Genomic DNA, 12,319 nt, shown 5'->3' on the forward strand with positions numbered 1-12,319 from the left:
TGAGACAAAGGAGAACTTCAACCATGTATATGGTCTATCAATGGAGGGTATTGACCCTATTGTGCTAACAGATAAATTGATTAGTATAGACTGGTTGTCAGTCTATAAAGTGCCTAGAGTGAAAGGCGAGATAAAGTTGAAGCATGTACAACCAAAGTTATATGACGACTTCATGAGGCTCCACCAAAAAGTACATCAAGAGATCCCAGTCAACAAAGAATTGTCCATTGCATTCACTAGAGCTTTTGCCTACGAGTATTGCAAAACAACGAAGGAAGCAACTAACCCTGAAATGTACATGATAGCTTGCGCTCTTGCAAGTGAGGCATTGGTAGAACAATGCCGGAAGATGGGGAGCTTGCAACAAAAGATGGCGTGATTCTGGAGCATGGCAGTTGATGATGCAACTACCGACTCCCACCAAACCCGCAAGGAGACACCACACAGAATCAACATGAAAGAAAATATCAATGATACAGGTGAGACATTGATTAGCTATATGTTGAAAAATGTCCATGAAGCCTGTGAGACATTGGAGGCAACAAAGTTTGCTTTAGAGAAAGCAACTTTGGCGGTTGTGATGGAAAGCAAGGTCACTTTGGTAGTGACAACAATTAGGAAAAAGATTCAGGTTGCTAAGCAGTATAAAGTGTGGTAGTTAATTAGCTACAATTGCCAATCTATAGTATAGTAGCTAATTAACTAAGTTGTAGCTAATTAGCTAAGCAGTATTGAGAGTGTAGCAAATTAGCTACTGCCATACTTAAGTATAGTAGCTAATTAGCTACTGCCAATCTATAGTGTAGTAGCTAATTAGCAACTGTTAGAGTTAGATCCTAGTGTAAGCATGAGATAAGGATATAATAGAGAGAAAGAAGGGCGTCGATTCACCCGATCACCCTCGAGCGAAGGGATCGAGACGGGCTTGAGCCTCGATCGGCGTCCCATACCACTATCGTGACATCGAGTCGTGCTTGGTACTGGCGTGCTCGCTACAAGAGTTGTTCCGCCACAAGGACAAAGTCTCGACATAGTCAAGAGATGTCAAATGAGGGTAGCTAGGCCAGACCTAAGGCCCCCAGGCAAGTTCACACTTGGCCTAATGGGTTGTCTCAATCCCAAGGATTAAAAGAAATCATTCATTCTTTACACTCTCGTTTAACCCTCACACTTTATCTATGTGTATAGAATACTACGGTAAACCTTACCACGAGATATTATATGGTCATGCCCGTAACATACTCCCCCTCTTTAAAACATTGCACTATTGCAATGAAAAGTTGAGGAAGTTAGTTTTAAGAGTATTTTCGCATTCCCATGTAGCATACTGTATAGACTTATCCATCTATTTAAATTTAAATTTTTTGTTTTAACATCGAGAATTCTAGAGTACATGTGGTTTAGAAGATAATTCTTCAAAAGTAACCACAGTTTCAGTTATAACTGTACTGTCGCCAGAACCAAGAAATTCTTTTAGATAACTTACATGAAAAATTGGATGGATTTCAACACCATTAGGAAGAGCGAGACGATAAGCCGATGAACCAATGTGTTTGAGGACCATAAAAGGTCCACAAAACTATGGGGCTAACTTAGCGCACTTGCTCGTAGACAATGTCTTAGAATTGTGAGGTACACGTAAAAATACCTTTTGTCCAATGTTGAATACACGAGGTTGCCTATTATGATCGACATAAAAATGCGCTCTATCTTGAGCTATTTTTATATTATCTCATGTAATATGCAACATATATTGCATATCCCAAAGAAATTTTTGTGTACTTCGCAATTCATTATGATGTATATTAACATCAATTGGGGCTCGTGGCTGAAAACCATACATCGACATAAAAGGACTATATCCTGTCGATGTATACTTGGAGCTGTTATAAGCAAATTCCAGAATCGGGAGATAACATTCCCACTTTGTTGGATTTGCACCAACATATGCTCGAAGCATGTCCTCAATAATTTGATTTACTCCTTCTGTCTATCCATTGAATTGAGGATGATCCATGGAGCTCATGCTCAAAGTAGTTTTTAGCTTATTAAAGACTTGCGTCCAAAAGTTGCTATTAAACTTTGGATCTCAATCACTCACAATATCCATTGGTAACCCATAAAAATGAAATAACTCTTCAACAAATTGGTAAGCCAATTCTAGGGTTGTTACCGTGGTTTTTGTGGCAATTGTTGAGAATCAAGCTCAACCTAGCATTGTGTGTGAACACACCCTTTGAGAATCTATGAGCACTCAAAGGTCAAAAGTCATACCACTACTCTCTACACATGAAGTATGTGTCATAAAATTATATTCTATGACACATAACTAATGAGTTTCATATTCCCCATGACTAATGAGTCTTCACATTACCCAAGAGAGAGTAGTTGTTAGTTAATGAAGAGAGAGGGTGACTATATATAAAGAACCTTCCTCCTACTTCATATAGTGCCGGTTGTGACTCCTTTTAATGCTACATTTTTGTATCTCATATTCTCCTTGTGAATATACATCTCCTTCTTCTTGAGTATTTCATTTCTCTTGGTTATGTATCTTGTGGTTCTCTTCTCTCATCTCTTTTCTCTCACACATACACACACATAACACACATCTCTTCCGCTACACAAGAATCATATCCGATTCTTTACATGGTATTAAAGCGGCTTGGTAGGTCGATCTAGCCCATCGGCGTGTGTTGTGTTCTATGCCGACATTCAAGAAGAACCGGTGTTGTGCCTTTTGGGGTCAGATCATTACGTGAGTCAGGTGGAAACCGTTGAGGCTTTGAACTAGGAGGAGGAGAAGTCTAAGGCTAATAAGAATATGAAAGAGAAAGCTCAGAATCTCGTGAATTTCATAGTATAGTGAATTAGTATAATTAGTATTAAGAATATCAAGAAATCAACCCAAACTTTCAATAGATTGGAAGAGAGAGATAGGAAATTGTGAATCACATGACTATAATCAATTCAATCAATATTTAGAAAACCCAAAATCGACAACAACCCTTTACAATTTGCTCCCCCATCCTTATATAGTGATGGGAGAGTCTATTTTTACTACATGCAAGCATCATGCCTTTTCTAACTCTAGTGTTCATGCACACTACATGTGCACGATTAGCTTTCTATCACACTCTTTCATTTAACTCGAGTGTGTATGCATGAATAACTTTTTCTATCATGCTTATCTAGAATATTTAGATGGGATAAAGAGTAAAACTTTAAAACTCATAATGTGCTAGTACAATGGTAAGGCTTAAAATCATTACCATGGAGGTATAGGGTTCAAATCTTGCCCTATGCATGTATTATAATTATTGTAGTATTTTCTCCTATTTCTTTATACTTAGTCAACCTGGTACTCCACACATATTTTACGTAGTGTACTTTGTACACTACGACACCGGTCCATTGCTATCGTAGTGCCACTACATAGCTCGTGTTCGAGAGAGAAGGAAAAGAAGAAAGAAAGCTTCATCGACATAATGAATAATCAAGTGGGGAGTGCTCTCCCTAGCGAGAAGTTGGATAGAAAAAATTTTGCATCTTAGGAGTACAAGATGCACCAATACCTTGTCGGCCAAGGATATTGGAGCTACATTAAAGGAGCACAAGAAAATTGACCCGACCCGAAAGACGTCGACTACTCAACATGGGAGCTAGCAGCAAGTCGAGTGATGTATTGCATAAAATATGTATGCTTACATGAATAAACATGAATGTACATATGTAATGTATATATATTTGTATGTGTATGCAATCTCGATTGTGGTCGTTAGTAAAACACTTGAATATTGAGATTCGCAGCTCACTTTGACATGTAGTACATGAAAATGTTATGTATTTGGTCACGTAAGTCATAGGATAATAAAATCCTCTCTCTCTCAAACTTGGAAGGATACTTACTACTTTGTGACATTGGGTGGGGATGGATTAATCACGATAATTATTAATAACAATAATAATAATAATAATAACAATAATAAGAAGAAGAAAACGAAAAGCAAACGTCAGCAGAAACCGGTGATAGCCGGTCAGCCATGGGCGGCGTAAACCAGACAGGGATCTGTCGTACTATGAGTTAAAGTTCGACAACGACAGACTAACACACACACACACACACACACAGAGATCGTCTTGACTCACTCACACAACGCAGGAACTCTGCAGAAGCAGAAGCAGAAGATGAAAGACGAGGAGAACCGACAGAAGAAGAATGGGGAGGAAGAAGCAAAGAGAGCTCCACCATTAGAGCTCCGTTTCTAGAATCTCTTTCACGCTCTCCAAGCTTTGGTTTCCTTTTTCCTTTGCTCTGCTACTTCTTTCCAAGCTGCTTTGCACAGATCGCCATTATTGCTGCTACCTTTGACTAACGCAGCTTCATTTCCTCACATATGGTATGTCAAAGGTGGACGTTACTCTCCTTCTCTCTCTCTCTCTCTCTCTCTCTCGCTCATATGCGAGCAACGGAAACCGTCCTTATTAACTAAATCTTCGTTTTTTTGCTCTTGCTCTTTGTATTTTGCAGAGAAAAGTGAAGATTAAAGACTGCACTCAATTGATTAAGCTCTTACACACATATAGTAAGTGTGTATCTCTTCGAGCAAGAACATACTTAACATACTAAACTACTGGGGAGTCTTCAAGGCTTAATCTTAGCTTAGATCTCAGCTCAATTGGCAGAGACTGGGACCTTTGTAATAATGTATGTTGTGTGTGCTATTTATCCATCTACGTATGTTGCTAAAACTTTAAGAAGTATAGATATAAATCAATCCTTTCTTCTCTCCTCATTTGACCCCCGATTTGGCTGTTGAAACTTGCACCCAGTGAATCTGGATCCATTTTGGCCTGTTTATCCCTCGGAATTCATTATGTCTGATCAATTTACAGATGCCTAAGATCCGTACATTGCTCTAGAGGAAGTTAAACGATCAGCGGTTAGGATGAGATCTCGTGAGCAAAGACTATTATTGCACCTGCATTTGATCTCGTTATTTATTTATAGTGTTTTATATCTATACAGATACATACATATGTGTCTATATATGCCTATATAGATAGATAGCTTTATACATAAATGGCAAGCAAGCTTTCACCAGCTACACCGAGGCCCAGGGTTCAGAGAGAAGCGTCGGGATCAGCAGGGGAAAGAATTACACCGCCTTCATCTAAGATTAGTGCCGGCGGAGTGGTTGGGGAGAGAAATGGCAAGGCTACTCCACCTGATCGAAGATCTCCTCGCCTCTTCAGTGCAGAGGTAAGTTTCATGATAAGGATTGTATCGTTTCAGTATTCAGTGTAAGTAAGAATTTTTGCATCTCATGTTACAGAGCATACGTGTAATCATGCCTTAATTGAGGCCAATTAGGCTTGAAATAGGTTTTTGGCTGGTGGATAGTCATCTCATCAATAACGACCGGTCTAGTATACGTATAGGGCTTGTTACCCTTTATAGTGCACTTCATCTTGCTATTTATACATCAGACCAATCGTACTAAATGGAAGCAATTAGGCCACAAATAGGCATAGTAGCTCATTGGTGGCCATCCTGATGGCTCCCACTCTATATACATGTTGTGCGCTTCTTCTTGTTATTTGGCATCTAGATCTCCAAGGTACAAACAATTTGATTTTCTCCGTGGTATGGGCCATGTGAGGACCTCATGCCAGCTTATATGTATGTATTCCTGAATGGCCTTAATTGACACCATTAAGGTAATGATTATGTGTAATTGACACCATTAAGCTATGATTACATGCATGCTGGTAATGTCTCACCAGATGACAATGTGCAATGTGCAGAAGAGAATCCCCATCGTTAGAGGAGCTGAGCTACATCAAGTTCAAGAAGAACTTGTCAAGACAAAAGAGCAACTCGCTTTGTTGGAGCAATCTAAGTCGAATGTGCTCCAGGACCTAGCACGAACAAAAGGACAAGTAGAAGATTTGACAGCCAAACTCCAAGTATTTAATGAGGCCTTCTCAATGAAAAAAGACTGTCAACATGCTGAGGAGAGAGAGTTTTCGAGCTTAGAAGTCATGAAACACCAATATGAGAGGGTTATGCAAGATCTGCAGGAAACCAAGCAGGCCATGGAGAGCTTGAAACATGAGCTTATTGTATGTGTCGAGGCGAAAGATGAAGCCGTAAGATTGGCTGGTGAGGCACTGAATGCAGCTGAATCCACTCAAATAAGATTAGAGGAACTATCAGTTGAATTAATTGCCACCAGGGGCTCTCTGGCTGGGGCCACATCATCTGAAATGGACGATTTGATTGCTGATTTAGAATGTCATGGTGATGATAATCCGAGCTTCACGGCAAGATCTGACTCAGATCCAAAGCTTGATGTGCAACTCAAGGATAGAAATGACAAGACTGTCAGGTTGCAACTCGAGCTCGCTTCTGTAAAATCTGAGGCTAGCTCGAAATTGCATAAAGGTGTTTTGGAGGCTTTAATTGCAAGATCAGAAACAGAATTGAAACAGGATCTGGCTTTCGCGCAAGATTTTGAATCACAACTCAAAGATGCATGGTTGGCATTACAAGAGATGAAGGTGGAGCTTTACTCGGGGAAAGGGTCATCTAGCTTGAACTCAGAAACTGACAACGCAGTCCATGAACCTAAAAATCTAAGGTCTGAGCTAGAAATCTTGAAACACGAGCTCATTTCAGCTCGAAATTGTGAAATCCAACTCAGGAAGGCCAAATATCTTGTGGAAAAGCTTCAATTCGAGCTGTCTGTTTTGAAAGAAGCTGAAGGTGGTTCTGAATACAAGCTGATTAACCTGAATTCCATATTGGAACAGCTTAGAAGTGACCTTGCTGATTCAAATGAAGTCGAGAGAATGTCTAAGTCTATGGTGAGTAAATTTTCAGGGGCCAACGATACAGAACAAGGAGACTATAGCTCTGCCACTCATGATGCTGTGAATGCTGATGGAGAGAAAGATAAGGAAACTAAAGAAACAACGGTTCTTCCTTCAGCTCTAGCAATTTTAACTTCTCAACTAGAAGAAACAGAAGAGAGTTTGGTGAAGGTGATGGTAGAGGGGGCAGTGTTTGTATCCTTCCTGAAGTCCTTTCAATCTACATTAGAAAGAAATCAAACACATATCAAAATCATGGAAGAGAATGAGGTATATTTGAAGATGAAAATGGAGGATTTGAGCCGAGCCCTGAGAAAGATGACAGAGGAGAAGCAAAGAGAAGTAGGAAGCTTAGAAGACCAAATAGCAAGTGCTACTTTAGCTATGGCCTCTGTGGAGGAAGATTGCAAGAGACAGAAGATGGAGTTGGTTATATTGGCTGAAAAGGAATCTGCAGCTTCGCTGAATGCCACAAATCTGGTGACAAAACTTGAGCACGTTCAAATGGAATTGAAGAATGTGAGCAGGAAAGAATATCTATCATCAGAAAAGCACAATCTACTGGAGGCGGAGTTGGAAGCAAGTCATAGAAAGCTCACAATAGCTAATGAGAAAGAACTTGGTCTATTGTCGAGGGTCGAAGTATTGTCCACTGAGCTAGAAATTAGCCGAAGAGAAGCTTTAACCCTGAAGGACACAGAGATAGAGTTGAACTCCAAGATTGCAATGTTGAACAGGGAGTTGGAAAGCTGTTGGAAAGAGCTCTCAGTTGTGAATGACAGAGAAGCAACGGTAACTCTTCGAGTGGAAGCTCTGGTCAATGAGCTTGAGGTCAGCCAAAAGGACCTCTCAGCTGCCAAGGAAAAACAACCAAAAACAGACTCGGAATTTGCTGCATTGTTTGAAAGGAAAGAACTGGAAGCTCTGGAGCTGAAGAAGAAAGGTGATTATTCGGATGCTAGAGCTGATGATGCTTTGTTGTTGGATCTAGCGAGAGCTCAGTGTGAACTAGAGGAGAGGACGGAAAGAGAATGTAGTGTCTCTGCCGAAGCTTCTGAAGCTCTAGAGCTTGCAGAGAGAGAAAAGGCAGCAAAAGTTGAGTTGGTTGAGCTGAATGTGCATCGAGAGAAGGTTAACTTTGAGATTGAGGAAGCCTTTCATGCTGCTAAAACAGCTCGGGAAGATGCAGACAGACTTCAGGTTTACTTAGAATTAGCCATCACAGAAAAAGACCATGCTAGACAGCCAGAACAAGAAGAGAAAGCCCAAGCTATAAGGAATAAGGAAAAGGCAGTAACTGCAGTAATTGAAGCTGAAACTGCAAGGTTTGAAGCTGGGAAAGCCATGGAAGAAACTCAACAAGGAGCAGAGGATCTACAGTCTCTGAAGGAAAGCCTGAAAATCATGGAAGGAGAAATGGATTTCCTTAGAAGGGAAACCAAAACAATAAAGGACGAATTAAAAGCAGTCAAATTGGAGGAGAAAATTTTGGGTGAAGAGTTGCACAAGGAAAGAAAAGCTGCTCAAGCAAGTAGAGAGTATGTAGAAGCTCTGAAGGTTGAGGTCATCAAGGAGAAAGAGCAAGCTAAAGTTGCCGCAGATGAAACCCGAGCAGCACTGAGTGATGTCGAAAAGCTCAGAGAGGAAGTTGAAAAGCTCAAGACTGAAGAAAAAATGGTGATTTCTGCACATAAAACTATTGAAGATAAGCTTCATGGTGCACCAATAGAGCTGAATACAGTAAAACATGATGCTGCTACACAAGATGAAGGTGAGTATAAACTCGCCGGTTTGACTTCAGGCGAGCTAGATGAATTAAGGAGGAAGTCTGCTGATGCTGAAGGGCTAATAGCTAGTGTAGAATCAGATTCAGAATCATTGAATGCCAGCACAGTGAAATCACAGAGGGAGCTTGAGAGTATGAAAATGGAAAAAGAAGCAAGTGAGAGAGCACTAATGGAGTTGCATCAACTTCTCGCAGAGACGGAGAAGGCCAAAGCAAACATGGAAGCAGAGATACAAAGGCTTCGAGATGATACTAAGCCATGGCATATGACTAAGGATGCCATAGATATACCGGTTCACAATGATGTGATTGTCGGGGCGAACATCATCGAGTGTAGAGATGAGCAGCCTCAACTTGATCCCATTGAAAATGAGGTTATTCATGTAAATACATCTTTATCTAATGGCGGAGCTCAAGAACACAATGAGCATATGAATATTGAGGAACTAAATTCGGTGGAGGAGCTAGATTCAACTAAGAATGAAGTATTGTCTTCAAATAGAGAAGAATTGGCGTGTTCAACATTGAAGAAGGATGAAGTGGTGTCTGAGAAGGATCAAGATGGACATGTTAGAGATGAAGTAGCTTCTCAAGAGGAGATCTCGGATCCCTCTTTCCCCACCAAGAAGAAGAAGAAAACACTTCTTGTGCGACTTGGCACTCTCTTGGAGAAAAAGAAGCATTCTCAGGCTCCTTGAATAATGAACACCTCATTGAAGAAGGCTTCACTAATTTGAAGTAGCAAGATAGTGCAGCTGTTTTCTGTAATGATATGGGTAGCAAATATTGTATGCATTTTTTTGTCTTGCAGTGTACTTCGCTACCTAATTATGTTTATTATGGAATTCCACAGGATTTGTGGGCGAGTTCACTTCTTCACTGTTATGAAAAATGTGTAAATTATATTTGTAACAGTTCCTTTCCTTCATCTAAATATTGCATAGCTCATCTGATTTTTTTTTGCAAAGCATGCATATTCCATTATTTAACATAGATGAAGGTCCACGAAGTACCTAGATTCTGAAGAGGATTCTCCTTTGTATTTCAATACGAAGAAAGTTTTAGGTTGAATGCACATGATCTACTTTTCTTAACGTAACCATGTTCAATATCACCTTACTATCCCCTAGATTGTCAAATCCAGAATATTCACATTTTGACAACTGAAGATGTAACAAGGTGTTTTGTAGTGCCATCGTCTTGTGTAATACTTAATATTGAACAACTTTCTACTAAGCTTAGTCATAGCTCTATGCAGAATCTGGTGGTTTGCCTTTAGCACATCCAAATAAAAGGTTTCTTGTGTTCGTTAACATGTTATGATCTCAGGCAGCAAAACAAATCAATTTGAAGCCAAGTTTTAAAGCTTGTAGTGTGTATGTAACCAGTGAGAAATGCTTAGGTAAGAACCTTTCCTAATAAAGAGAGAGTATTATAATGATTAGCTTGAAAGCATGTATCATTTACTTCTATATATAATTCATAACCTGATACCAATTCATGACTTTAGTGCAATGCATAGCAAAATTCGCATTTTGCTATGCATGTTACATGCTTAACTTTTAATTACGATAAATAGTGAGAAAGGCCAAAAAGGTAATTCTCACTATTTATCACTAGGTATATAACTTAATAAAAAACGAGGGTTTTCTCTGCCCACCAAAAAAGATTTTTGTGTCTTTTTTTGTGTTGCTTTCTTCTTGTGCTATTCACCGTTTTCTCTGCAAAAAAACAACTTGTCCATGTTTCCTTGCTCGTACAACAGTGGTATCAGAGCGAAGGGTTTCGTGAAAGACATTTTTTGTGGTAGGAATCGTTCGTTTCTCAGTATTTGCCTCTCTTTGTGTATGTTGTTTTTCCACGAACTCCTCAAAGAGATAATCTCCAAATTCTCTTACTGTAAGGTCTTGTTGTTCCACTATGTTTAAGCCACTTTTGGGGAAATACACTGTCGAAAGGTATTTTTTCTTCTCTAAACCTAGAAACAAAGAGGATTCACTTGTTTCTGGTTTACAAAAGAGCAGATTTGCATTTTTAAAAACAATGCTTGCTCACTTGACGTGAGATTGTGAAATTGAAAGTTGCATTTTAGTCACATTCCATTTACTTTTGGCTAAACTACGAGTGAGGTGTTGGTTTTAGGCGAAGATAGATAGTTCTTGTTTTTGGGGGCCTATGATAGTTACGTATACATATTTTCTTTTTGAAGATGGTGATAGTTGTACTTGAGACCAACTAGTGAGTAGCGTCCCAACTATCATTAGGTGCTTAAAGTTGCAATCAACTAAGATTACTTACCACCTAATAACTTTTGAAATGTCGAAGGTTTCGAGTACCTCATGCAGTGATTCCCATAGAAATTACTCTATGCGTGGAAAAGACCACCTTGATATTTATAAATTTGATGGATCTAACTTCCCCTTGTGGAAGAATCAGATGAGAGATGTCCCGATTCAAAGAAGGCAATTAAGGCCATTAAGTGGCGAAGCCAAGAGACCCGAGGGCATGACCAATGACAATTGGGAGGAGCTCGATCTCTTGGCAATGTCCACCATAAGATTGCACCTAGTAGACAATGTATACTTCACGGTCTTGGATTGTGATTCAGCCAAAAAGTTATGGACTAAACTATGTAGTACATACTGTTGGGGAAACTGGTCCCTCCGGATGGGATGAGCATAAGTCGGATGGGCAGAGGGACTGGCCATTAGCCGGCCCGTCCGAATCGAGTTCTGGATATATTATACTGAGTTGGATAAGACTCCATGCAACGTGAGCCGACTAGGATTTGGCTGTCCGACTAAGAGCTGGATAAGAAGTCCATGTCAAAATGGTGGCCGATCGATCGATCGAGGGCTAATTTGGTGAGAGTCGCCAGTAGCCGATTGACCTATAGTTGAATCAGATGAAAGTCGATCGGCTCGTAGTCGATTCGGACTGTGGCCGATTCGGCTGAATCAGATTCATTCGGTTTGGGCTATATTTATAAATAGCCCACACTTGTGTATTAGTATAAATACACCTAGGGCTAACATATTGTATATGTGTGATCATCAGAGTTGTAAGCACTGTGTACAAAGAGAGAGTGTGTGTGAGTAACCGTCAGTAAGATGAAAACGAACTCAAGGTTGTTGCCTAGAGTCTCGTGTGTATTCCTCCATATATAGTTATTCTGTTTGGAGTTTGTGGGCTCCCATGGTTTTTTCTCATTCTAGGTTTCCAAGTTAATATCTCATGTCTTTGTGTGTGTGCATTTTTATGTTTTTCGTTGTTTCGGTTATTGTCTTTATCATTGTACTTGACAACCGGTTATCGCCGATCCATATTCTTTCACATATGAAAAAGAGATCGCATCAAATAAAGTTTATGTACTTTAATGAAGGACACTAATAGTGTTGCCTCTCATTTGAATGATTTTGATGCACTATGGTCACAATTACAAGCTTAGCAAATGACTATGGACGATGCACTAAAATGTGTATTTTTGTTATGCACTTTCCCTAGCTCATGCGATACATTTTGCATCGCTGTTAGCAATAGTGCACCAAATGGGAAACTACTCTATAATGATATATGTGGAGCACTATTAAGCGATGAAATTCATAGGAAATCTATGACTGCATCACATAATGGAGATGCATATAATGTGTATGAGTT

The 12,319-nt window shown here is 39.7% G+C and overlaps 1 protein-coding gene across 2 annotated transcripts; it reads left to right on the forward strand.

Annotated features, from left to right (window-relative positions):
* Nucleotides 1-4,190: 4,190 nt before the first annotated feature.
* Nucleotides 4,191-9,737, forward strand: LOC147863104 (uncharacterized). 2 transcript variants are annotated; one of them, XM_087320836.1, is made up of 4 exons: nucleotides 4,191-4,400; nucleotides 4,532-4,586; nucleotides 4,834-5,263; nucleotides 5,809-9,737. In XM_087320836.1, exons 3-4 carry the CDS (start codon nucleotides 5,084-5,086, stop codon nucleotides 9,358-9,360), a joined length of 3,732 nt encoding a protein of 1,243 aa, XP_087176962.1. In that variant the 5' UTR covers nucleotides 4,191-4,400; nucleotides 4,532-4,586; nucleotides 4,834-5,083; the 3' UTR covers nucleotides 9,361-9,737. The 2 variants fall into 2 exon arrangements, with proteins under 2 accessions (XP_087176962.1, XP_087176963.1); XM_087320837.1 differs by having other exon boundaries at nucleotides 5,030-5,263.
* The last annotated feature ends 2,582 nt before the right edge of the window (nucleotides 9,738-12,319 follow it).

Source organism: Azolla caroliniana, unplaced genomic scaffold, assembly GCF_043228905.1.
Source record: "Azolla caroliniana isolate FFs.n. ecotype wild unplaced genomic scaffold, voAzoCaro1.0.p SCAF_6, whole genome shotgun sequence".
NCBI lineage: Eukaryota > Viridiplantae > Streptophyta > Polypodiopsida > Salviniales > Salviniaceae > Azolla > Azolla caroliniana.

What these genes read in the sequence shown, in the direction of transcription:
- LOC147863104 (XM_087320836.1), top strand. Translation starts at nt 5,084, where the DNA reads ATGGCAAGCAAGCTTTCACCAGCTACACCGAGGCCCAGGGTTCAGAGA. An exon ending in CTCGCCTCTTCAGTGCAGAG is followed by an intron (nt 5,264 to 5,808) that starts GTAAGTTTCATG and finishes TGCAATGTGCAG; the next exon opens with AAGAGAATCCCCATCGTTAG.